Here is a 27,865-nt window from a genome sequence, read left to right as displayed (position 1 = left end):
GTTCACTAATATTACTTTTCTTGAAATAGGGGAGGGGGGAGTAGGGAGTTCACTAATATTACTTTTACACATTCCTGTAAGGGGAAAGGTGATTTTCACTCATTTTAAAGATTTATAAAAAAAACAGAAAATATGCCACATTGTTTTTTATTTTTATCAAACAAAAAATTAAAATTAAAAGATTATTTTGGTTAAACACTATTTTTTGATTTAATTAAAATTTCTTTCACATCAGATACTCATCATAGATATCATTCTCATCCTCAGTGATATCTTCATTTTCAGCAGCATTCTCAGCACCAGGAATCAATCTAAAAACATTAAAGTTGAAAAACATCATGTTGGGATTTTTTTTATCTTTAACAAAACTGTCCAAAATATTATAAGACTTTAAAAAGTCACCGCAAAATACTGCAAAGGTTTCAACATTTAAAAACTGTGTTCTGAAAAAGTTAGATTTTTATGGAATTATGCAAATTTTTGGTTTTTTAGATTTTTTGCATATATTTTCTCTTAGGGTTGAAATTTGTCCTAGTGTAAGGAAAGTAAATGTTTAGAATACACAATTTTAAAAGTAAAACCTCTGGAATTTTTGTGGAACCTTTTAAACCTTTAAAAGTAAAAAAAATATAAAAAAATCCCCCCCCCCCTATTTTTGTTGACACTATAGTTTATGTATGAATCTTCATGTATCTACTCACCGAAATGTTTGATTTTCAACCTCCGGTGCAGGAGTTGATAGTTCTATAATAGTAGCTTCAGGATCAACAGGAGTTGATAGTTCTATAATAGTATCTTCAGGATCAACCAACCCACGAGTCACACCAAACTAAAATAAATTGCAAGTAAGACTTAATTCCAATATGTTATCATCATGACGACTTTCACAAAAGAGCTTTTGAGAAGAACATCATAATTTAGAATTTCTAACATGTAACCAGATGCATTTTTTCATACTTGTGCGTAAAAAACAAAACTTTAGGATCTAGGAGGTCACAAAGTTGTATCAGTGCTGCTTAAATTTTACCTTTTCTTTCTCTTGCGGAGATGGAGTGTTGCTGTAATCCTCACTCCAATATTCTGCTTTATAACCACCAGGAGCTGGAATTGCCTGAATAGACACAAGGCAGAAGAGAAGGCATATTCCGAAGATCTGCATGTTTTACTCTTAATGCTTGGATTGGAATGAAAATCTGTCATTACTGACAGAGATATAAAGGAAAAATTTGTCATAAAATCTATTTTTTATTGATTTATGAGAAATATTCATTGACATTTAACTATCAAACTAAAATCAAGTTTGTCAGTTTTATTTAACTAAAGAAATTTTCATGTTTAAAAGTAGACAAAAATCATTAAATTTTGAATTAAAACTTTTTATAAAATTTTGATCCAAAGTTTCTAGAAAAGCATTTCAGATTTTTCTTTACATTTATAACGTGAACAATAATCCTTTGAAAAATGGGAAATTTACAGCATGTAAAAATTTGAAAAAAAAATATTTTTTATCTAAAGATTTATTGTTTTTAATAAATTTTCAGTGTTGATTTCTATGTTCTTCACATAAAATTTAAATTTTGAATTAGATTTTCTTTATAGAATTTTAGAATTGATGAAAAGGTAAGGATCTTGCATGTCATGGATTAAAGTGCCATTTATCAATGCAGAAGTCCTACGATGTATTATTTACTCTTGTAAAACTAGAACCAATGAAAACTAAAACCTCCTCTGCATGATGTAATATTCCAACGGTTTATTCCAAGGGGGAATTTCCATTAGTTCTAGTTTTTCTGAAAAAAATCAACCATCATAAAATTAGTGGAATTTAATTAAAATTAATACATACTAAAAACCAGAATTTAAAAAAAATGCTCATTCTCTGTAAGAAATAAAAATTATATAAAAATGAAAAATGCTGTCATTATTGGATTAAAAACTGAATGGTTTCCCGATTTAACGCTTTAAGCCTGTCATCTTAAATTTGTCCATTACCATCAAGTTAAATTGCTAATTCCTATTCCTAGCTGGATATCCAACACAGAAATTCTAGGATCTCTTACCACTTAAAAATCTACAAAGGTTGACAAAATCCACCAAATCTAAAAAGGAAAATTGAAACATGGCGGATTTTTTGTCTTGTTATAGAATTTTTATTTTGATGAATCTTTCTCCTGTTGGCGCCCTAATGTCATAGATTTTTACTGTTCCAAGAGGGAGGGGGGGGGGGGCTGATTCCCAATAACCCCCCTGAATACGCCTCTGTGTGTGAAAAATGGGAGGGAGAAATTTTCACTATCTAATAAAAAATAAATATAAATCTCTTTTAAACATTTCGATTGTCTATCTATCCTAATTACTATCTATTTACTAATGTTAGTTTTGTCTTTACAAAATCCGAACATAGGATAGCGTAAATGTAAATGAACCTGTACATAGCTAGGTTGAACCTATCAGTTGGGGTTATGAAACATAGGATAGTGTACATGTAAATGACCCTGTACATAGCTAGGTTGAACCTATCAGTTGGGGTTATGAAACACTTTCTCTCTTGAAACCACCCATTTAGGATTATAGAAACCTTCTACCTTATAGAAACTGTCTATTTACCAAGGTGAGCGGTTTCTACATAGAGACTCCCATATTTTCATTAGAGACCCATAGATTATCATTTGAGACCCCCAGAAGGTTGCATTGAGTTGAAACCCTAGTTGCACAATGATTAATAATTGGTAAAAACGAATCCTTATATTCTGAAAGGTGAATAATAATTATTTATTTGTTTCTAATTTAGATACAGCATATAATTCCTCAATGTTCAATATTAACTCTTCAAACTCCACAAGGATAAAAAATTTGCTTGCAAAGGTCACTGCCATTAGTTGCACTGCATCTTCCATTGGTGCATATAGATTGAATTCCATTGATCAGATTAATACCATTTATTACACTGTTTATACATGTTAGATTACAGATTGGAGCAGTCGTTGGTGCAGCAGGGGTTGGAGGTTTGGTTGTTGGAGCAGTAGTGGTTGGAGGTTTGGTTGTTGGAGCCGCAGTGGTTGGAGGTTTGGTTGTTGGAGCACATGGATATTTCAAAATACTGCAAAGATCATTTCCATCTGTAGCCCAGCAAAAACCTTGGCTGCAGGTATAAGGGACTGGGAGACCATTCAATGATGTCAATTGATAGTTTCCAGAAAATGACCCATAACATCTTCCATTGGCGCATGTAGATTGAATTCCATTGATTAGACTAATACCAGCTAGTGTACCGTTTATACATGTTAGATTACAGATTGGAGCAGTCGTTGGTGCAGCAGTGGTTGGAGGTTTGGTTGTTGGAGCAACAGTGGTTGGTGGTTTGGTTGTTGGAGCAGTAGTTGCTGGAGGTTTGGTTGTTGAAGCACATGGATTTCCCAAAGCACTGCAAAGATCACTTCCATCTGTAGACCTGCAAATACCTAGGCTGCAGGTATAAGGGATTCCATTCCATACATAGCTTCCAGAAAATAACCCGTAACATTTGAGATCACATGCAACACCTGTAGTTGGAGGTTTGGTTGTAGGAGCAGTAGTTGCTGGAGGTTTGGTTGTTGGAGCAGTAGTTGCTGGAGGTTTGGTTGTTGGACAGCTTNTGTGGTTGGGGCAGCAATAGTGGGAGCAACAGTTGGTACTCCGCATGGAAATTCTAAAGCACTGCAAAGATTACTTCCATCTGTAGAAGTGCAAATACCTAGGCTGCAAGTTGCAGGGAGACCATTCAATAGATAGTTTCCAGAAAATGTCCCCACACATCTGAGATCACATGCACCACTTGTAGCTGGAGCTTGGGTTGGATTAGTTCCTGAACACCATCCATCTGCAATATTTGTGTTGATCCAGTCCAAGTAGTTGTTCACTCTAACATATACTCCAGCAGTGTCAGCATTAGCACAACCTATACCATAGGATACAACACCTACTACTGTGTATCTTCCATCCTCCTTAACAACCAGAGGTCCACCGCTATCTCCCTGACAGCTATTAGTTCCTGCTGCATAAGCGCACATCCTTGTTTTTCCAATATCTCCATATTTTGGTAAGCAGGTTGAATCAGAGTTAGCTACAATTTTAAGCGTAGTTTCTTTCAGTAAATTACTAATAGACCCTCCGAAAGATGTAGTGCCCCAACCTGAAACAACTGCTTGCTGGCCTACATAAAGATTATTTGGATCAGTAGGTAGGCAGGCCGGTACAACATTGGCGTTAAATACAACATCAGAAGACAAGCGGAGCAGAGCAATATCATTATTGATAGTTTGTGCATCATAGTCATCTCTCATAATAATATTGGCAACAGGAATATTCTGTTGTGGTATTGTCTCAATAGCAGAATTTAAACTGTAATCTCCAACTTTGACCAACGCACTCTTAGCCATGACACCTCCACTCTTAACACAATGCATTGCAGTCATGATATACCTTTTATTGATCAACGTGCCTCCGCACATAGAGCAGCCATCAGCAAAACAGGTCTGAACATATACTTGATATGGAAGCTTGTTCTGTGGGGTAACTACAGATCCACCAACAATTCTTCCAGCTGCTGGATTAGGATTGCTCACAGCATACCCACATCCACAATCTGTTGTAGCTCTGTCCAAAGCCATCTTAGGAGTCAGCAGACTGGGATCAACAACCTCAGTTTCATTTGTAAGAAGCTGGACCTCTAGCTTTGGAGTCAATAGGCTTGGATCAATTTCTTCAGTCTCATTTACAAGAAGTTGAACTTCAAGTTTTGGCAAGATATTCCTTGATTCGGTTTCATTGCCAATCAAAACAATATCAAGCTTAGGTTGAATATTTTTGGCCTGGGATACTCCAGCCAACAGAAAAGTCAAACACAAGACAGTTCTCATCTAAAAATGTTCATTTTAGCCATCAAATCTAAATTCAACATCTAAACCTATATACTTTTATGGTAGGGTTTCCATTCGCAAAACTTTTGCGCAATTTTTGTGGAACAAAACGCAAAATTTTTCTTTCTTTGCGGATCTGTTTTGCGCGAAAAAACAACAATTTGCGCAATCATTTGCAAAAGTCATTTCGTGCAAAATTGTCCTATTCCGCTTTTTCGAAACTCAAGTTTTGCGCAATTCTGCAACTAGAGTTTTGTGCAATTCCGCAATTTCGTAAAAATCAAACGGTTGGTGACGGTGTGTGTTTCTTAGAATTCAATTCTTCCAGTGCTGGAAGGTTTTGTGCCAAAACGAAACAGATTGTCCAGTAAAAGTCTCGACAGTTTTAGTTTTGGACATACATATTTCCTAAAAGTGGATTCTTTAGGCATTGGTTACTTTCTTGCATTATTTTATATGAGATTAAAAAGATTTCTGATATTTGATTAAAAAATATAACTCATACTTGATTAGACAAAGCTTTTAAGGGTCACTTGAAATTATTTAATAGGATTAAAATATTGCCAAGTTTCACACTCTCTAATTTCTATTTTATTAATTTTGGTCCCATAATTTAAGCTTTTTGTAACTAGAAGTAACCAATTGAGTGTAGTATAATCATTCTCATATGTTAATATTTTTTTTATGTATGGAATAAATCTTCAGTTGTTTAATTCTAAGCTTAGAATATCGATTTTTGACAATTTGCCTAAAAAGTTACATTTTGCGTAAAACTTCCGGTTTTGCGCAAACTAAAATTTTGTTTCATGCACAACTTTCGCAAAAAATATTTCTGGTTTTGTGTAAATTGCGCAAAAAAAATAGCGCAAAACTCATTGCGTTTCATGGGCAAAATAGCGCAAAAGTTGGCAAGCCTTTTTGTGGAAACCCTATAATTTAAAGTGTGTCAGATTTAGTTATTACAATGGAAACATCATAAAAGCATAGAATATGGAGAAAATGGAGTTTAAAAGTTATAAATGAATACAACAAAAAGGCCTGATTTTGAATGTCTAAAATAATGATATTACTGCACCTTGAGAGAAGTAGACTTGAGTAACTTATCACAGTAGAATATATAGAACTTTAACACTTGCATGACTATTTGCTCAATTACACAAATACTTAGTTTAACAAAGCTTTGAAAGGAATTGCTGACAGAGCAGAACTTTTTTATTACTGAATATTTATTTTATCTGGACTGAACTGGTTACTACAGAATATTGATTCAATACTAAAAAAACATGTAATCTTGTAGGTTTATTTAAATGTTTTCAGCTAGGGTTTTAATGTTGGAGGTTCCTTATTTTATATGTGAACACAAAATTTTGAAGAAATCTGCAAACAGCTTCTCAGCTATAGCAAAGGTAATAATGATATTAGATTATTAATTTTATGATTCTACTATGGCTTTCATAAAAAATTTTCCAGAAATATGTTCCTAAACAGCAAATTAGTTTATAAATTATTTTTTTACATTGTTTTGTCTGGGTTTTTAAATAATTGTAAAATAGATGTTTCTTCTCCTGTCTGAAACAACCGGTGAAATATCACAAACACTTTACACTCGTATTTAAAAATTGTACCATAGTAAAATGTCTCATTGGTATCAAATGAAGCCTTAAATAGTGCACTTTCAGCTCAAATATGTTACTTAGCTGGTCTCTCCCTTTAAATCAGCTACATCAAATCAAAAATCATAAGTAATAGTTTGGATACTTTGGAGTAAAATTTGAATTGTTTATCCTTATTTTCTACCATCCTTGTCTGGCCCATACACAAACTAAAATCCTTAGTTATTAATGCACTTAATATCATTTATAAGGATCAAAATGTGGCACATTCAGGAGAAAATAGAAAAAAGGGAAGGGGGAGGGTAAAAGAGGTGTTATGGACAGTTAAAAATCAAATTTACAAACAATTTATTATTCAATTGTTGTTACTTAATATAAAACTGATCCATGGAAATGTTTTAAAACTTTTTTCAAATTTTTGATTTTTTACATATTTTAAAAATTTTTATGAATAATATTCTAAATTCAGAAAAGAGCTTGAGCCCGTTAATGATGGGCAAAAAGGACAGTTTATTTATATCCGGTAGCTTTTATTTTTTGAAAATTCAAAAACAAGAAAAAAAATTTCATTTGTGTTTGATAAAAGAACAGTATATTGAAAACATACAATTAACAGGTTATAGGGAATCTTTAAATCAAGGAGGCGTCTTTTGTTTTTAAAAAATATAAAATTTTGGATTGGGGAATTATTTTACAACAAAGAACAAGTAATAGACAACTATCTTTTTCAGGAATCATAAGATACATTATATCGGAACTATTATGGAAAGTATTGTTAATATTGAACACTTACTCTCCATTTCCAATGTGAGTTTTTTAAGTTAAAGATCACTGTATTTCATTAGTCCCTGCAGGACATGACCATTGATCAAGAATAAACAACTGAATCCATTGAAAGAGATCAATGCCTAGTCCTTTAATTATAGTAGTCCATGGACCATTCAGTTGTCAACTAGCACTGGGAGGGTTGGGACATAGAAAGCAGTGCTCCCCTCTAAGTAGCTAGGCCAATATTTGACCAGGGAGCGGAGCACCACACCTCAAAAACAAAGAAAGAAAATATAGTACAGCTCACCAGAATCAAGAAAAATAGAAACCTTAAAAAGAAGAATCTTGATAGGTAGGTTACCATGCAATAAGATGCTGGGTTTTTACTCTGGCGACTGCAATATTCTGCCGACCATGAAGACTGGACTACTATCATGTCAAAGCCACATCCTGGAGCCACAAAGAAAACAACTCCCAATTTTGTAATGATGTGCAACTCTGATGGTAGATTTTGTAGATTGGGAAAAGCACTATAAAAGTAGGGATGTTCTATGCTACGGCAGTCCCTGGATACCCTCCCTTCCTGACCTATCCAAACTTCCAAGTCCTACACCTCAACCCTACCTATTTGTCACAAACAGCATTTTTAAACGGATTCTTAGTGGATAAATCTTGTTGGCTCCTTTTTTAAGACCACTAGGCGTAACCAAATTTTAGACATGGAACTAAACATAAAATTTCAGAAACCTACAAACAAGAAACAAGAAGAAAAAAAACAAATAAACAGGAAAAATGGTGGGGAACTATGATGATAAGTTCTACACCAGCAATTATCATTTTTCCCATTGGAAAATGGAGACTTATATGGAGATAGTGAGATAGGGTGGGGAAAGGTCCCCCCCTCCATTTTACCTCCATTTCAGAAACTATTTCTTAAGTATGTGTTGAAGCTCAATCAACACTGTATTAACCTACAATCAACAAACAAATTTTTCTTTTCTTTCAAAATTACCAGAATCAGGGACAGACAACAGAAGGAATAGAAGAAAGGAAGGAGAGAAATCAAAAATCAAATCAGAATTTGTCTGTATCAACTCTATCAACTGTATCAAAATTTAAAGTTTAGTTACCTTACAAATATCCAAATTAAGTTGATTGTTAACTATATCTGACTAAAGTTAGTTATATGATGAAATATTAAAGAAAGACATAATGTTTTAAATGTATTCGTAATAATTTTACAACAAAATGTTTACAAAGGTCATATAAATCAATTATCAGGATCAAACTAATAAATACTTATGGTCTGTCCTGAATTTTTTAGTAGGTGAAAATTTTCCTCCTGAATGTATATTATGTCAACCTAATGATTTGGAGTAATTAATGATATTTATTGAATCAATAGGAAAAATATATAAAACAAATACAAAAATTTCTTGATCAATTAGTTCATTTGTGTCTAACAGCAAACCTGAAAGAAACCTAAATTTGATTTTATTCATGAACCTATATTAATAACAAGACAATTCATATTACATTGGCTCAATATTTTGTTCTGTAATGTAATGCAGTTGTCAGTATGTATCACACTGTATAATTGAGAGAACCCTATATTTTTTAAAGAAATTTTTAAAACCTCTACATAGTGTACTGAAGGTTTTACTATAACCAATTTATATTCTGGCTGTCGTTCATTCTATAAAAATAAGTTGTACTATTCAAAAAGTTTTAAGTGAAGTACAGGGTCCATATCAGAGAAGAACTTTAGTGGATCGTGGGCCCTAGAGTAAGCAGAAATGAGATGCTGTAGCTAAAATGTTTCAAACATAACTTTGCCTTCAAAGAATTGGGTATCATCAAATGATTCTTGTTTTACGATTTAAGAAATGTGGTCTGCTCTTTTTCTACTTTAAGAATTGACTGAGGTATTGAGAAATTTGTCTAAAATTTTAACTATAAAATATTAAGAAGGTTTTTTAAATCTTAGTATCTACAACAATTTTCATGAAACACAGAAAGAGGCTAAATTTTACAAAATATTAAAGACTTACAATGTTTTTCTTTACATCTTTGACAACTAATAACTTTACAAAGACAAATTGTAAGTCCAGAGTCCAATGTCTAACGTACTGCATGACACCCCAGCCATAAGATTACATCAAACCTAGTCTTGTAAAGGTGTCCCCAAATCTTAAGAAAAGGAGGCCTTTATTAATTGCTGAGATGAATAGCAATTAGGCAATTTAGATATTTGTAATAAACTAATAAGGACTTAAAACTCAAATGGATCTTAATAGGTTTTGAAAAGAAGGTTTATAAAGTAGGTTTATTTAGCTTTGGCTCGGAAAAAAGCAAACAGTTCAGGATTCAAAGATTAAACCACTAAAAGATGTTATTTGGCATATTAAATGAATATGTTTATACTGAACAATTCATGTGTATCATGTTTACTGGGAAGTCATAACTTGAGTATAAAAGTCGTATTTATATATTTAAACAAAACAAATATTAATCACATGATTAGAAGGGTTTCAGCAACAAGCCCTGTACTAAGAGCTGCCATGCAAATTATGGCGGACAAAGTATTTCTGATCTTAAGATATGAAAAACAAATTCTAAATATTTCTCTGTTCTCTGTTGTTATTGTAAAAATTTTATCTCTCTTTGAGGTTTAAACTTAACTTTCATCCTACCAGGGAATAGTTCTATCCCGTTTCAGGGATCTCACTGTCCTTCTTAACTAAAAGATATATATTCTTAACATTTCAACAATTTAAACAATTCAACAATTGATTTAAATAGTTAGGAAAACAAAATATTAACAAATGTGTTATACATATGAAATTATATATAATCAGACTATATAAAAATGGTTGCATTTAAGAGTAAACTAAAGTTATTTACAATTTTTGGTAAATATCTATCTTTGATTAACAATGTACAATTTCAACCTTTTTTAATTGATAAAATAGAATCTTTATGTATTGATGGGATAGTTGAGATTTACAGAACAGACAATATAAAATCTAAAATAAGTTTAAACCTAAATTTTCCAATGTTGTTTTAGAAAGATAAAATCACTAATTGCTTATCACTGGGTTACTTTTCACACACTATAAGAGAGTTTAAAATAGAGACTGACTAACCCATTATTATGTGTTATCAGGCTTTTTATAAACTTGCTTGTTTCTAGAAGCTTTTATTTTGCGCTGCTGTATAGTTTAAGTTTTTTTTTTTTTCGGGCATCATTTTATTCTAGACGATTCTTTAAAGTTCATATTTTTCATAGTTCTTTGGTCTGATAAGAAAATGGTAGGTATGATTTCCCAGCTCGTCTCTAGAAATTTCTGATAGATTTACTTGGTTTAGCTTGAGCCTAGTTACAGTTAAAAAAGGTTCTAGGTCTTTCCATGGACTTTTAGATATTTGCCTTGAAAATTGACAGTTATGAAAAACTAAACATGTTTTCCCAGGCCTGTAGATATATATATACATTCGTCAGAAATCTTTACATATAGAAAAAAATAAGTTTTACAGTCTATGATATATCCATACTAATATATATCCATGGATAAAACTAAACAGTCATTATAGGAAGTTAAAGTCAGCTGTTTTGCAGCTGACAATCTTTCATCAGCTGATTTTCCACAAATACAAGATGGTGTCATTTTTAATTTAAGTCATGCATTATTTAGAAAATTTCTTATTCATTGGAAAAATTACATGAACATCTTATACTTTGTCTTTCTAATATTCATTTATATCAAAGTTTGTTCTGCTTCTTAAAGTGAACATCAGTTCAGGAAAGTTGTATATGGTTTACCGTGGGTCAAAATGGCGTCATTAAAGTCAGCTGTTTTCATAAACCGGAATATTGGAAATCCAACACCTTTGATGGATAGATATATATTTACAGGGATACTAATAAAACAATGAAACTTTTAAAACAAATTTTTATATGCCTGGTTTACTACGGCTGCATATACTATTAACATTAAAAACTTTACTTGTACATGTAGACATCATCTTAACATAAAAATTATGAATTTGAAAAATGTAAGGTCATCAATAAATCTTACTCTTTGCGAATCATCATTTAGTGGCATTAAATCTGCATATCTTAGATAAACAAGTTATTGTAGTGCCAATTCTTGTATTGCTAAATTTTTGCAGAAATGGTAAATTCGGATAGAATTTGAATTTGAAAACTGAAAACTTTAATGCACAATTAGTTTTCTTTTATTGTTTTGAAATGGACATAAAGAAATTAAGCCTTTACCATAAATTTTCTAGTTATTATATCTTTGCAGCATAAAGGTGTAAACTTTAAATAGTTCAATACTTAGACTTCTTGATCCAACAGAGTTTATAGTTTAAATATAAAAAATCCACAAATTTGGTGTTTTAAGGGATTAGAAAATCAGAAATTTACTTTTGTCTATTTTTACAATTTATATTTATTAATTTAAATTCAAGATTGAAAGGCTATTTTATTTGGCAAAAAAAAGTTTTGAAGGGTGTGAAAATATAATTGTATACAAAGGTTGATTAAAATTTATTTTTGGTTAAACATTTTTCATATAATTAAAGTTTCTTGTTTTTAAATTGGATAACCATCCTTAATAACCTTGAGCATAATCCTTATCATTTTCATCATTCTCAGCATTATCTTCGTATTCAGCAGTTTTTTAAGCACCCAAAATCAATCTAAAGCTTGAAAAACAATTCTAATCTTGTTGGGAATGTTTAAAAGTTGTTAAAAAAAGTTTTATTTTGTTTAGTTTTAAATTGTCCAAAATGTTATCAGACTTTAAACTGTCACAACAAAATACTGTAAAGGTTTCAACATTTCAAAAATGTATTCTGGAAAAGCTTGATTTTATGAAATTATTCAAATTTTTTAGACTTTTAGATTTAAAGATTTTAGACAATGGTTTTGCATCTATCTTCTTTCAGTGTTAAAATTTGACAAAGTGTAAGGCAAGTGCATGTTTTTGAAATACACAATTTTGAACTATGTATGTTTTGCCGGTAGGGCAAAAAAGATTAGATTGATTTTGTTGGGAAAATTGGGAGGAAGAAAAGAGATAGGAGGAATGATGTAGATGAAGTTGATATGTTTGAAGGTGGGGGTGGTAGCTGTTGTATCCAATCTATCTAACACTTTCCATCTTAAACTTTTTATCTCTCTTCTCTGCTATCTGGTTGTTTAATGAGCACTATGATTCCGATGATTTATTAATGTTTATCCACGATCACATAGGTAGAACAAACTCGCTTAAAGTAAGCCAATTGCGAGAGGCTTAGTGGGATTTCTTAGCAACACTACATGATGGTGTGTGTTCTTTTTACTGGTCGGGCTTGTACTACTTAAAATCCTGGTTCGATTTCAGGGTAAAAATAGCAAATAACTATTTACAAGATAAACATACATAGATCTAAATTGAATGATAAATTGATGAATTGATACATCATTAAATTAATAATTCTTGTTTTGGGATATAACCACCCCTAAACCAAGCCAACCATTTAAAACCATGCAGGTAGAGAAAAGATAGAAATCCAAGCGCCAGATACAACTGGTGTATATAAAGGTTTTCTTAGAGGGCATTCATGAAACAATAATACATCATTAAATCATAATATTTTGTTTGCTAGTTGTCATTTGTCATGTAAAAAGGTTGGCTATAATATAAAACATTTCATTATGATTTTATAAGTAAAATCCCAAACTGTAAGAATCCCAAATGAATGTTAACCAATGTTGGGATTGGAAGGATTGGGATTAGGATGAGGACTAGGAAGTTAGAATAGGTTGGACAGGGATAAATTAGGAATAGATAAAATAGGTTGGGAATTGGGATGGATACCAACTAAAGAGGAAGTTGGGATTGGGATTCAATGAATGTGAGCATGATAAAAGGGTTGGTAAATCGGGAGTTGGAGTAATTGGGAAGATTAAGTAATGAATAGATGTTCTACGGGGACCACAGTATTGGAAAGAGAATCAGCAAGATATAGAAGTTCAGAACAGAGATACAGATATAATAAAATACATGTGTAAAGACTATGGAGAATATGTAGTTTAGTGGGTACAAATGTTAATAAGGGGTGAAGACGACATTTTGGAAGGAATTAGCAGATTACTCTTAAGTTGGGATAAGAGAGAGAAAAGAGTATAAAAATCATCATTAGAATTATTCAATACTCTGAAACAAACCCCTCTGATTTTTGTAGAAGGCCAAAGACCAAAAACCATAAAAAAATAGTTTGGTATTTTCCTATTTTACATATAGTTTACATTATGATTTATGTATGAATCTTCATATACTATACTCTACTTACCCAACAGTTTGATCTTTAGGATCAGCAGCAGGAATTGATAGTTCTACAATAGTATCTTCAGGATCAGCAGCAGGAGTTTCTAGTTCTACAATACTTTCTTCAGGTTCAGCCAACCCACGAGTCCAGTCAACCTAAAGTAAACTGTACATACAACTGAAATTAGGAATACTTTTATGGAAAGGATATCAAGAAGAACATTAGAATTTCTAAAATGTAATCAGATAAATTTGTTTTTCTTATACTTATGCCTGAAATTAAAACTAAAAGATCTGTTAGGTCACAATATTGTTTAGTTTTCTTCTTTTTCTTCACTCCAATAGTTTGAATTTATAATATAACTTGAAGCTGGAATTGCCTGAATAGACACAAAACAGAAGAGAAGGCATATCCCAATGATCTACATGCTTTAAATTTGAATGAACATTTTTCATTACTGCCAGGGTTTTAAAGGGAACCATTTGTCGTAAAATCTCTTTTTTTATTGATTTCTGAGAAATATTTATTGAAATTTAACTATCAAACTAAAATCAAGGTTGTCAGTTTTATGCAACCAAATAAAATTTAATATTAAAAAGATGACAAAAATCATTAAATTTTGAAAAAAAAAAACTATTTATAAAAACTTTGATACAAACTTACTGGAAAAAGTAGTTAAGAGTATTTTCTTCATAATGTGAACAATTTTCCCTTGAAAAATGGGAATTTACATGTGAAACTTTGAAAAAAAAAGATATTTAATTTAACATTTATTGTTTTTAATTAATCATTATATTCTTTGGATAATATTTAAATCATGAATTTATGAATTATGGTTTACTCTAAAAAAAACAATTACAATTAAAACCCCATTAGAATTTAATGATAAATCTAAGGTCGTATCTTAACGGTTTAATATTAAGTCGGGTTTTAAATTTCTGATGGTTCAAATATTGTTTTGTAAAAAGCCAGTTTTAACATGCATTATAAGTTTTTAGGTAAGGAATAATGAGCACTCTTGTAAGAAATAGAAAATTAATTTCTTAATTTACTTTACTTATAAAATACTTAAAAGTGTCTTGTAAGTAAGTCTAGATTCCTAGACTATAAAGTTGAAGATTTTTGCATTTAACTTATTTCAGAAATTAAAGATTTAAGATTTAAACCCGTCATCTTTAATAGTTGTCCAACAATAATTGATTTCTATACATAACCAGATTAAACCGGTTTCATAAACCCAACTCTTAAACGAGTATAATTCACAGCTAAGTCTTGAGTCTTATTTTCCCCTATTTTTCTTATTGCAGGCTCTCAGCTAGATTTTCAAATATATTTAAACTTTGAGAAAATCTGCAAAGTCTGGAAATATAAATCAAAACATGACGGATTTTTTGTTGTGTTGCATTGCTGGTAAATATTGGATTTTCATTTGACGGATCTATCTCCTTAAAACCCTTTTCTGCAATAATCTAGAAAAAGAAAGGAGTAGGTGAAAGGGATGTGGGGGGGGGGGAAGGGTGAAATAGTAAAGTTAAAAAAATCTGCTTCTAAAGTAACCTTCACAGCAGGAAAGTTTTTATTGTATAATTTGGTTATTTATATTTTTAATACAGCATTTTGGATTTTTTGTATACAATGCCAAGTTTTTGAATGATGCACAATGCTGAAAAGGGTTATTTTTTTGACAAGTTTTTGTGCATTACATTTTTGACTAAATAATGCATATTGACAATGTTGTGATTTTAACCATTAAAATTATTTGGTTTAAATTAGTATTTCAGATAGACAACCTTTATTCTAATAGATTTTAAGATTAAGACTTACTTTATTGAAAAAACAATAAATCTATTGTAAGAAAAAAGCCAGAAAATGCCCAAAATCTTTTTTTCAGTAAAATAACAGTTTATGTCATAACTTGCTAAAAAGTTTATATAAATTATTCATAAACTTTATTTTTATCTTCTTCCGCAAGAAAATGTTAGTCAAGGTTTGTAAACAAAATCAAAAGTAAAAGTTAAATTTTTCTAGTTTCAAATTTTTTGGCCTCCTTATAATTATCCAAATTAAATTAAATCTTAACCAAATCCGACTAAGATAATTATCGGATGAAAGGTTAGAAAATTATTAAAGAAAAAGATTATCTGGATTCAAACTGATTAACTGGGAATTAACAGTCCTGAATTTTCCTGCAGATGACAAATTTTTTTCATGAATGTAGAAAATGTCAAATTCTAATGATTTGGAGTAATTAATGATATTTAATGAATCAATAAGAAAAATATATAAAACAAAAACAAAAAAAGTTCTTGATCAATTAGTTCATTTGTGTCCAACAGCAAACCTAAAAGAAACCTAAATTTAATTCAATTCATGAACCTATATCAATAACAGTACAATTCGTATTACATCAGCTCAACATTTTGTTCTGTAATGTGTTTAGTTGTCAGTACAATGATAAAATTATACTGCCATTTTAGGTACAGTTAAACGCTAAATGAGCCATACATTGAAAGAGCTTACCAAATGTCGTCTTGACAAATTTTCAATGGGTTTTATACTATTTTACATAAATCTCAGTATTTGCACAAATAAATAAATAGCCATGAATATGCGGCAGCTTAAAGAGCTCCATATAATCATTTAATTAAAAAACTAAATATCTGCAAGATTCCATCATCAGAAAGTGAAGAATACGAAGTTTGATGAATTCTTTCGATGTACAGCTTATTTAGGGTTTAACAGATGTTTTGCAGCTGAAATCTTTTATCAGCTGTTTATCCACGAATACAAGATGGTGTCTTTTTCAATTCTGTTCAAAAAATATAAAGCAAGTATCTTGATTATTGGAAAAATCATATGAACATCTTATACTAATTTGTTGTCTTTCTAATCTTCATTTATATCAAAGTTTGTTCTGCTTCTAAAAGTGAATATTAGTTTGGGAGAGTTGTAAATGGTTTATTGTGGGTCAAAATGGCGTCATTATAGTCAACTGTTGTCATAAACCTAAATATTGGAAATCCAACACATTTGATGGATAGATATATATTACAGGGATACTCAAGAACCTGGAGATAGTATAAGAAACTGACTGTTCTGAGCTCCCTTGATACCTACACATAGAACCAGATTCAATTGAAAGAATTAACATCTTTCTGAAGAGTTTGGATACTTAAGCGGTCAGTAGCAAAATCTGTATCCAACTAGGTGAAAACCTCCATTCTCTAGGTTGATACAACGATGAACAGGCCTTTAATGTTATTTGTAATACTGTTTTTTTTCTTTTCCATTTGTGTGTAGTGGTGTATACAGGTGATACTAATGCGTAGATCTAAAAGAGATGAACAGAAAACAGATGTACAAGTTGTGTTTGATCAGCAGTGTGAATTATATTGAAATTTCTTTATTTATTGGAAAATTTCCATGATTAATAGCTTGTTGGAAAGGTATTGTTGTTACCTTCAGATTGCATTATAAAAAAATCTGTTGAGTCTTTCACTGGCAATTAAGTAGAACACAATCAGGGTACCCCCTCAAACTAGGGCTGGGCAAAGTTCCGTTAACGAAATGGAGGTTTTCAAAAATTAAAAGAAGAGTCCGTTAAGGAACTGCAAAAACTATCAATTTTATAAATCATAACGGAAATGGATTAGTCGTTTTTGAAAAAAACGGTTAAAAACGTTAACTAAAAAGCCAAAAATGGTAAATTTTGTTATTTTCTGATTAAATTGCAGGAATTTTTTTTAAATTTAAAAATTTTAAGTGATTGGATGTTGATTGTTGATGGTTGACAGCTATTATTGTTATTATCAACTTAAATGACAAATAAAAATTAGAATCTACAAATTGATTAGAAACTTTAGTGTTGGCCTTGTGTTTTTTGTTTCCAAAAGCTTAAATCTCACTTGGTTTTTTCTAAAAACAAATGTTAGTTAGTTTTTAAAATCCATAACGAAACTTAAATAGATCATTTTTCAGGTCGTTTTAATTCTTTGCAAATAAAAGGATTAATACAGAAGTGGCAAATCTGGGAATAATATTACGGAGTGTATAGGCCAGGGTGTGTGATTAGAGGAGTAATTGGGGATGATTAGGGGGTATAGGAGGTTTAGGGGTGGGGGAGAAGAGCTTAGTAAGGGATGATATTAAAGAAAAGAGGGTGAATGAGAATAAAAGAAGGAAAACTGTCAGCATGAATCCCTCAAGAGGGAACATTATTATTTAGTGTATTCACGACTGATCCAAGGTTATACAGCAAAATAATATTATTATTCTTAATTCTTTTTCTTAATGTGACTGTAAGCTTAGTTTCAAGTAACCCTCCCTGAAAAATGACACTGCCTGTTTCACAACATTATGAATGTTATCAATGTTTACAATTCATGAAAAATGATTGTTTTCAATTGAGGTTTCTAAAACACATAAAAGAGTTATCATATGTAAACACTGTAAAATCTAGAAAAAAAAACAATATCTTCCACATTAATACTCAGATAAAGGTTTCAAGGCTCTCTTCCTTGAAATAACTGTGCTGTAGTTAGCGCCAGACGGGTTCAATCTTTAACTGATTGACTAATTTATTTAGAACTTTAAAAAATACGATATGAAGAAAAGAAATATATACAAATACTTTCAGTGGAAATAAAATCTTTACTAGATCGAAAATATGCAATAAACTCTAACATGGATAGATTAAGTTTTAATTCAAACAATACAATGATACAAGCTCATTTCTCATATATAATAATGTAGTAATGCCTAATTAATACCTTAATGTGCCGTAAGCAGATCACAACAATAATACTTGCTGTATCAAAATATCAAGTGTAACTGAGGATAAATGGCGGACACAGTACAGATTTAAGGTAAAGTTTACAATACAAAACTGGTTTTTATTAGATGCTACAGACACAGCTCCTCCCTAGGTTACACAGTACACACAGTACAGATTTAAGGTAAAGTTTACAATACAAAACTGGTTTTGATTAGATGCTACAGACACAGCTCTTCCCTAGGTTACAAAGTACACACAGTACAGATTTAAGGTAAAGTTTACAATACAAAACTGGTTTTGATTAGATGCTACAGACACAGCTCTTCCCTAGGTTACAAAGTACACACAGTACAGATTTAAGGTAAAGTTTACAATACAAAACTGGTTTCGATTAGATGCTACAGACACAGCTCCTCCCTAGAGCCCAAAACTTAAGACAGAGTATCGTTAGTAAAACCAGTTTTAAAACCCGGGTTTCACGAATGGGGTTAGGCACTTTTGTGATTATCAATATTTTTGTAATGACATATTATTTCTTCAGTTTTTTATATTATCCATTTTTTTCGAATCTCTTAAATCAAAATCTACACAAAAGTAAAGACCCCAAAAAGGAAACTCGTGAGTTTTGTTCAACGATTCTCTTTTAAATTTCGGCCTTAGGTTACACAGTACACACAGTACAGATTTAAGGTAAAGTTTACAATACAAAACTGGTTTCGATTAGATGCTACAGACACAGCTCCTCCCTCAACTTCAGGGGTTTCACATCTTCTAAGTGGAGAGCTCAGGGTCAGGGAGTTCAGAACAAGACGATTTCATCGCGAAACAAACCTTTATTTATTTACTTGTTGTTTTTGGTCATGTGAGTTGCAGAACTGATGCAACTGTTTATAAGCAGGCTGAATCTATGTAAGGGCCTCTATTTATCTAATCAGCATGCATAAATAGGGTTGTTAAATATGTCTTTGAAAACGATAAAAAAACCGATTTTTATTCATTTCCTTTTTTCCTTTTTTCAAAATTAGATCGATTTGTTTAACCCTATAAAGGCGGGGGGGGGGGGGGGGGTCTGAATCTATGTATAGAATGGGGGGCATTTGGCGCCCCCCCCCTAGAAAAAGGCCTTAGAGAATAGGTATAGGGTTGAAATGCATGTTCACAGCCCATTTTTTCATGGCCAGCTCAAAGAAAAAAGAATTAGACCAATAACTTTAATAGTTTGGGTGCTAGGGAGGGTTGAAAAAAATGCCTAAATATGTTTACCATATATTGGATAAGTAAAAGCATTTTACAATTTGTTTGATTTGTCCACACTTTTCTATTTTTAACAATCTGCCATAACTTTTGCATATTATTTTTTTTATAATTCAATTTTGCTTTTTTTGCTACTGAAATATGCAGTTGGCAATTGGCACAAACGTCAAAATCAAAAAGGGGCCCGACCGATTTACCATGGCACCCTTAAAACCTTTGCACGGGCATTTGAAATTCCGAGCCGGATCAACCTTTCCGGTCCCAGTTTGTACTATATCGCCCGGACATTGGGTAAATAAAGACACACTCAATAGGACTAGCCGGTGCAACAAGGTTGACGCGGTCAGACTTAAGGTTGAATTTACTTTTACTAAAGGGTCAATATTATTTAAAAGAATCAGAAAATGGCGGTTTACGTTGACAGTTGACAATATATTTATGACTATGAGACAAGGTATATTAAGAGAACAAGAAAACTCTAGAATAGGAAGACGGCATTGACCCTATATAGACTGGGGGAGGATCTGAATCTATGTATAGCCGGGGGACTGAATCTGCCTGGGGGGACTTTTGTCGCCCCCCCCCCCATGAAAAAGGCCTCAGAGAATAGGTATAGGGTTGAAATGCATGTTCTTCAAGGCAAGCTCATAGAAAAAAATTGGACCGATAACTTTAATAGTTTGGGTGCTGGGGAGAATTGAAAAAAATTGGACCGATAACTTCAATAGTTTGGGTGCTAGGGAGGGTTGAAAAAAATTGGACCGATAACTTCAATAGTTTGGGTGCTAGGGAGGGTTGAAAAAAAATGTCTACAAAGGGTAAAAAATATTTATTTTGGTTTAAACAAATATCAAAGTGTGACACATTTTTCTACATGCATTTTTCAAGGGCTTAAAAATATAGTTTTTAGATCTGTAGCTTTAGTCACAAAAAAGTTATGGGATATTTTAGATTTTTTTTCACAGACCAGACTTTTTTTCCGCCCTGTACCCTACCCTATAAATTAGAGAGAAAAAAATTTTAACAAAAAATCCTTTAAATTACCATTCATTAAAAGTCAAAAAATGTTACGTGATAGTGTCAAAAATGAGTGCTAGGACAAGAAAACTACAAGGGGGGCCAAAGGCCCCCCGGCCCCCCCTAGCCTGTATTTGATGCAAAAAATGAGTTAAAATTTGAAAGAAGTTTACAATGCACAATTCTTCTGTCTCATATTCATTTGACTATTTAATGTCATAACTCGAGGTAATCTTTATATTCCAGAGTTTTCTGGTTCTCATCGTAATTTTCTTAAATTTAAGTTCAATCAAAACAGAAAAACATTCAACATTTTTATTTCTATTATTTAGAAATGGACACAACGGAATTGAGCCTTTACCACAAAATCAAATCTTCTAATCCTTATATCCTTGCAACCTAATGTTTTAAACCTTTGATATTTGAAACCTAATCTATTTGATCCATCAGAATTAATAGCTATAAATTTCAATGAAAGATCTACGAAATTGGATTGGAAAGGGTTTATAAAATGATTTCATTCATTTCCATTTTAAATGTATCAATTGAAAATCAATTGAAATATTATTTATTTTATCTGGCAACAAAGGTTTGGAGGATTTAAAAATTGTTTGGTTAAACATTTTTGATCAAAGGAAAGTTTCTTGTTCTTACATCAGATAATTATCAAAATCATAATCTTCATCTTCATCTTTATTCTCATCAGAGTCCTGCTTCTGAACAGCATCAGCTTTTCCGGCTTCAGCAAACACTTCTTCATTATCATCTTCATCAGCATCAGTATCATCTTCAGGATCAGTATCAGCTTCTCCTTCCATTGCAACCAAATCTTCATTATCATCTTCATCATCACTATTCTCTTCCTGATCAGCATCAGCTTCTCCAGCTACAGCAAACACTTTGTCATCTTCATCTTCAGCGTCAGTATTCTCTTTTTGATCAGCATCAGCTCCTTCGTCATTATCATCTTCATCAGCATCAGCATCCTCTTCCTGATCAGCATCAGCTTCTCCAGCTACAGCAAACACTTTATCATTTTCATCTTGATCTTGATCTGGGTCTTCTCCAGCTATGGTAACCACTTCATCATCTTCTTCTTCATCTGGATTCTTATCTTGATCTTCATCTACATAATCGCCAGCATTTTCATTCTCATCAGTGCCATCCTCTTGATCCTTATCAGCTTCTCCAGCTACAGAAACCACTTTTTCATCATCTTCACCATCATCTTCATTCTTATCAGTTCTCTCCTCCTGATCAGAATCTGCTTCTACCTCATTATCTTGATTTTCACCTTCGTCCTTGTCTACATTGATATCCTCATCAGTAAAGGTTTTCGTAGTACAAGGGGTTGATGTTACCAAAATATCATCAGCTTTCTGGCGCATTGGCCTGTTGTCTTCACCTTCATCAAAACTTAAATAAAACCAATCAGAAAAGAAATATTGAACTATAAGGATCCATCTTGAGAGAAACATCTGCAACATATTTTTTAACATTCGTTATGTTTTTTTGTAGGACTCTTTATCCTCAAAGAGTTGGATGTATAATTTTTTTTTATTTAAAACATGCAAAGGACTTTTTAAAAAAATTATACATTTTAAAATTGTTAAATATTCAATAGAAAACACCAAAAGAACACTTTTGAAGATCTACAATAAAAGAGGTTTAGTGAGATAAAAAGTCCCAAAAATAGCATTTTTTAAAAGTCACTAAAAGAGCATTTGTCGAAATAAAAAATCTAAATATTTAAACGTACTTATTATTTTGTAGTTTAGGTCGAGAATTTGCAGAAGCAAAGCAGATAAGCAGACACAGCACAAGACTATTCATGGTTGGATTTGGAATGAGAAGTGATTAATATTCACACCTTTTATTAAGAATAATCTTTAAGAGTTGACTTTTATGGAAATAAAAAAACCAATAAAAATTCACAATTTATTTTGAAGTTTGATTATTAAAACTTGTCATGATATTTAGTTTTTGTGACATTAATATCAATCAATTGTTATAAATTTTTCCAAGTGTTATTTTGTAAATGTTGTCAAAGTTCTGTATTTTTAATCATGAATGGAAAAAAGTGTCAACTGTTATATCAAAAATTAGTTTAGATTTTAAGAAATTTAAAAAGTTGTCCAAAAGTTCTAAATATGTTGTTTTTATGGATATTTTAAGTTGAAGTTTTTTATTCTTTTCTTAATTTATTTAAAATTTTCAAGTTTTCCTAACTCTTTTATATTTCACCCCTTTTGCTTACCTTTTAAGAATTTGTATTCTAACTTTTACCTCCCTCCTTGACAAGGAATTAAAATGTTGTAAAGTAAAACTGTTTTATAAAGAAAAATGATTTAAACAAAATCCTCAAAAGTGTACACGCAATTAGTTTATTAACAAAGATAAAATACACAATTAAACAATATCTGATTATGGCGATTTTATAAAAAAATACCATACTAAAAATGAAAAACAAAGAAAATAAAAGAAAAAAAACGTTTTTATTATTTATTAAATCCTAAATTGATACTTCATTGCTACATCTTTCTTTCTATTTAGGACTCAGGCATATATTGGACCATGATTTCACCATCCAAGAAAAGCTACATAGAGTCAGGCATATTTCTAAATACTTATTACCAAACAAGGTCTGAAGTCAAAATAGTTGGACCAAACCTTGCAACATGACACGGTTTATGGAATGCTATCCAATTGTTAACAGTTTTCAGATCTCAAAGGTAATAAGGTTGATCATAAAACATGAGCCTGTTCTCCTTTTCATTTACTATGAAATAATTTTTACACTTAAAAAGATTAAGAGAAAGGTTTATTAAAAAGACAGTGAACACTTAATTATGTATCCTCCATTATTCAGAGTGCAAGAATACATTATTCAATATATCCCAGAGTCCGAAATTTAAAAGAGTATCGTCGAACGAAACTCCCGAGTGTCCTTTTTGGGATCTTAACATTTTGTAGATTTTGATTCGACAAAAATGGAGAATATAAAGAAACTAAATAAAATAGTATTTCATGACAAAAATATTGATATCCACAAAACTGACTGACCCCATTCGTCAATCCCCCCCCTCTGAGATATCAATGCTTAATGCAAGGGGTGGAACTTACTGGCCTAGTAAATATAAAAAGAGTGTAACATTATCGTAAAATCTTGAGATCAAATCATGTAGACAGGAAACTGTAGAGAGGAGGGAAAGATCAGACGCCAACTTTATTTTCTTCTTTTCTTTAAAATTGTTTTTTTTATGACGTATACTTAGCTAGACAGAGGGTGCAAAGGTCGGATTAATGAGTTATTACTAGTACGACTTTGTACCCTCATAATGAGCTAGATAGAAAGATAGATGATACCACCATGCAATTTCTATTGGTTCATAATAGACACCAAACACATGACTGAACCCTGATTGGATCAGGCGCTAATGTACTCGGCATACGTACACTAGAGTGTAACATAAAGTTTAATTATCTCCATACACTGTAATGTACATTGTACAATGAAATTAATTTACGAGTACAGGAAAAAGTTTAATGTTTATTCTACTTTTTTATACATATTCTATATTTTATACACCAAGTGGAATTTTACAATAATTACAGTGTAACATTGTTCACACCATTGGTAAACCGTTATAAACTATAGGTTTAATCTAATAAATAGTGTTTGCCATAGTTTAATGGATAAAAAATGATCTTTTCTATTTTCAAAACTTTTTCTGTTGCAAAATAGTTTTTAATCCGCAAGTTATTTTTTTTATTTATTTATTTATTTTTAATTGAAAATTATTAATTTTACGACAAAACAAACCGAGGATATCATGAATCGACATGCTTGTCTTTAAAGGGAGTGTTCGCAAAAAATGCTTCTGTAAGGAGAAAATTGATAAAAACGACTTATGCTAAAGAACGATAGCGTCCATACAAATTCAGAAAGTTGCAACATTCAACTCGGATCATAAAGAAATCAAGTTAATTCCAAACAAATCATTCCGATATTACAACTAATAATCATCGATTATTTTCGACTCATTCGTATAATATTTTTTACTTTTTATGATCTGCAGATAGTTACTTTTAAAAAATATTTTATTCCTGTTTCGAGGATTTTTGATAATGAAAACGACATTTTCATTATTTCCAGGAATGTTCGAAAATCCAGGGGTAATTTTTGATTTTTAGCTACAGGGCTGTTCTTTATAACGTTAACAGACCCTTGAAAAATGCAATCCAATGGTGCTATTCAAGTTGTCATATTTTGACACAGGGTGTCTAATAAAAGTGAAAACAGAAGAAAAAATTTGGTTTCCCCATAACTATAAGCAACCTGAGCTGAAAACTTTAGAATGGGATATCCTTAATCCTGATCGGATAATTAATCTGGAGATTAAAAATGAGAGGAGAACAAGCAATATTTAATCTCGAGATTAAGAAAAAGAGTGGATTAAGCATTAATCCCGATATCCACCATTCTAAAGTTTTCAGCTCTGATCAAATATTAAAACAATGGTGTGTTAAAAAGTTATAACAAAAGAAGCATGTTTTTAAAGGAACGTTATCTAATAACTTTGTAACCAGATCGAATATGTCAACAGCAAACAAAGTCCCTTCAAATAATGTAATAACTTAGGTGTACGCAAAACTTTGGCTTCCTATGCCTTTTAGTTTGACTTCCAAGTGGATACATTTTCCTCGCCGTAAAAACCATTCCTCCAGCTCTTGATTTTGATTTTCTCATGATCCAGCTTCATAGAGAATGTAAGATAGGATATATATAAATGTATCAAGGTTTATAGAATGTAATCTCACTTCTCTTGGACGATCTTAAATGGCTTGCAATAGGTCTGTCAAAAAATTTCTATGAACTAGCTCCATTTTCCCCACGTTGCTTCTGTTGCTGCTGAGCCTTGAAGAGTAAAAGGTCAAATGATAAACCCGAGGGCTGCGCCCTCGGGTTTATCATTGAATCCCTCGGGGGTTTAAATTTCCATTGATTCTAATTTGTCTGAGAGTAAATGATACATTGGTTTTAATATCTGAATGATTTGTTTGGAATTTAATTGATTATTTTACGATCCGAGTTGAATGTTGCAACTTTCTGAATTTGTATGGACGCTACGTTCTTCTGAAATGAGCAAACATTTTGGAATAGTTTTACTAGGCTATAGCTGGGACAAAAAAGATAATATTTAGAACCACCCCTTCATGAAAATATTTAGACTACCCCTTCATGAACATATTTTTGAGTAGAAAATTGATAAGAAAGATCTGTAAGGCATAGAAGCGTATCCCCAGACTAATGTTATGAATATTTAAGGAGTTCCTATAAAACTCATTAGGAACAGTTCAAACTCCGGGAATAGGACTAGGATACGACTGTTAGAAATCTTTCAACAACTTTTATTAGAGATATAAAATTCAAGGAGTGAAGGTACGGCTGATAGCTAAAAAACTTGAAATGAGGTTCGTGAAGTTTGATTTTTCATTTTTATTACGCCCTTTTCTGTACATGTAACTGGAATTTTATTTTAAAATATCACAATTCTGTTTCCAATTAACTTGTGTCAAAACAACTTTTCCATTGATTTCCAAATATAATTTCCTTTAACTTTAAGGTGCATGGGTGAGCCGACCTTGAAAAAAACTATGGTTTTCTTTTTGATAAAGATAAAGATTGTATTGTATGTTCATATTTCCAAAAAAAATGTGTATTATTACAATGAATTTCAGTCTTCAAACATAGAGTTTTGTTATTGTTGGTTTGTATAAGGCCCCGCATAATTTGAAAAGTAAATTATAAACTTGTATTCACAAAAATGATAAAATTAATATTTACATTAATTTCACCTAGTTCATGTGTTTAGTGCTGGAAATAAAGATTGAACGCAATAGAACAGAACCGAACATATGCCATAAACTCTTTGCAACCAAAATTCGTGGACCTTTGATACTTTAGATCGCAATTTGAAATAAAAAGGGTTTTACACCATCAGTTTGCAAATATATAGGAATTAGAAAATTAAAATTTGTGGCAAATGATCAGTTTAACTAAACCCTGCACTTGATTTAAATAAAAGTAAAACCCAAATCTGATTCTAATTCAATTACTACAATTTGCGAAAAATGTACAAATTTGTGAAAAAATGTACAACAAAAATTACAATATTTGTACAAATTATTATTACAAAATTTGTCGAAAAATAAATCTTTAAATTTTTTCTATTTTTGTAAGATTTGGTTTAACGAATATTTTATTCTTACTTTTAAGTTATACCTACTATTTACAGGGGTAGAGTTCTATATACAATCATTAGTTCAGTTTGAGTTCAATTAAAGCATGAGCCTAACATATATGAATGATTATGCATTACGGGGTTTGTCTAATAATTATTATACAACTATTAATTTGTCAAATAATCAATATGGTTCCGACAAAAACAAAATTATTAGAACTAAAGAAAATATTATTATAAATGTTTAATTGTGTGTTTAATGAATATTTTTAATAAAATAAAAGAATCACATGAAATTAGAGATTTTTGGCGGCCAAAACTCATTATAAAATTGATTGTACAGAGCTGAAAACTTTATAATGGTGGATATCAAGATTAATATGCTTGATCCTCTCTTTTCTTTAATATCGAGACTAACCTAATCTTATACTTGTATATCCTTAAAAGTGAATAAAATTCAACCAATCAGAGTCGCGTATATATGAAGTCGAAAAATTTAAAATTTTGCGCGCCAGTTAAGATTAATATACAGAAACAAGGAGGGACTCTCTTATTTTGAAAAACCGGTTTTTGATTTTTCTCTCCTATATCCAAGAAAGAACGGTTTAAGAGGAAAATCAAAAGTGTGTCCATTGGATACTCAGATTAAGTAATCGGGATTAAGGATATCTCATTCAAAAGTTTTCAGCTCTGAGCATTTAGAATTTTTTTCTTAAATTTTTCTAACGAACTTTCCTTTAAAGAGGTCCATACTCAATTTACAATGGATCATCCAAACATCGTCTTTTTTTCAACAATTCATCCAAAAAACACATTTTTGGAGAAACAACCCTTGAAAAAATAAATCTCATTAATTCCTTATCTGAAAAGGCTTTTAAGGGTACCTTTGTAAATCGAATATAAAATATAGATAAATATATATATAGATGGTGATTCACATGAAATTATGTTTACACTCCCTTTAAATCCTTATTA

General features: G+C 31.3%; 3 protein-coding genes and 1 long non-coding RNA gene across 4 annotated transcripts; all 4 read right to left on the bottom strand.

Annotated features, from left to right (window-relative positions):
* Window positions 1-185: 185 nt before the first annotated feature.
* Window positions 186-1,195, bottom strand: LOC111706636 (uncharacterized). Its single transcript, XM_023479549.1, has 3 exons — window positions 1,028-1,195; window positions 702-829; window positions 186-311 (listed from the first exon to the last, which is right to left on the bottom strand). Exons 1-3 carry the CDS (start codon window positions 1,157-1,159, stop codon window positions 227-229), a joined length of 345 nt encoding a protein of 114 aa, XP_023335317.1. The 5' UTR covers window positions 1,160-1,195; the 3' UTR covers window positions 186-226.
* Window positions 1,196-2,829: 1,634 nt separating this feature from the next.
* LOC111706633 (uncharacterized) lies at window positions 2,830-5,360 on the bottom strand. The gene is made up of 2 exons (XM_023479545.1): window positions 3,515-5,360; window positions 2,830-3,443 (listed from the first exon to the last, which is right to left on the bottom strand). The coding sequence occupies exons 1-2, from the start codon at window positions 4,896-4,898 to the stop codon at window positions 2,830-2,832; spliced, it is 1,998 nt and encodes a 665-aa protein (XP_023335313.1). The 5' UTR covers window positions 4,899-5,360.
* Window positions 5,361-11,815: 6,455 nt separating this feature from the next.
* LOC111706637 (uncharacterized) lies at window positions 11,816-14,043 on the bottom strand. The gene is made up of 2 exons (XR_002766275.1): window positions 13,625-14,043; window positions 11,816-11,992 (listed from the first exon to the last, which is right to left on the bottom strand). It is a non-coding gene; the product is annotated as an uncharacterized LOC111706637 (long non-coding RNA).
* Window positions 14,044-21,138: 7,095 nt separating this feature from the next.
* LOC111706649 (surface protein) lies at window positions 21,139-22,516 on the bottom strand. Its single transcript, XM_023479568.1, has 2 exons — window positions 22,405-22,516; window positions 21,139-22,061 (listed from the first exon to the last, which is right to left on the bottom strand). Exons 1-2 carry the CDS (start codon window positions 22,476-22,478, stop codon window positions 21,296-21,298), a joined length of 840 nt encoding a protein of 279 aa, XP_023335336.1. The 5' UTR covers window positions 22,479-22,516; the 3' UTR covers window positions 21,139-21,295.
* Between the last annotated feature and the right edge of the window lie 5,349 nt (window positions 22,517-27,865).

Source organism: Eurytemora carolleeae, unplaced genomic scaffold (assembly GCF_000591075.1).
Source record: "Eurytemora carolleeae unplaced genomic scaffold, Eaff_2.0 scaffold741, whole genome shotgun sequence".
NCBI lineage: Eukaryota > Metazoa > Arthropoda > Copepoda > Calanoida > Temoridae > Eurytemora > Eurytemora carolleeae.
Note: the sequence above shows the minus strand (reverse complement) of the source record. Positions and strands in the feature narration are given on the sequence as shown.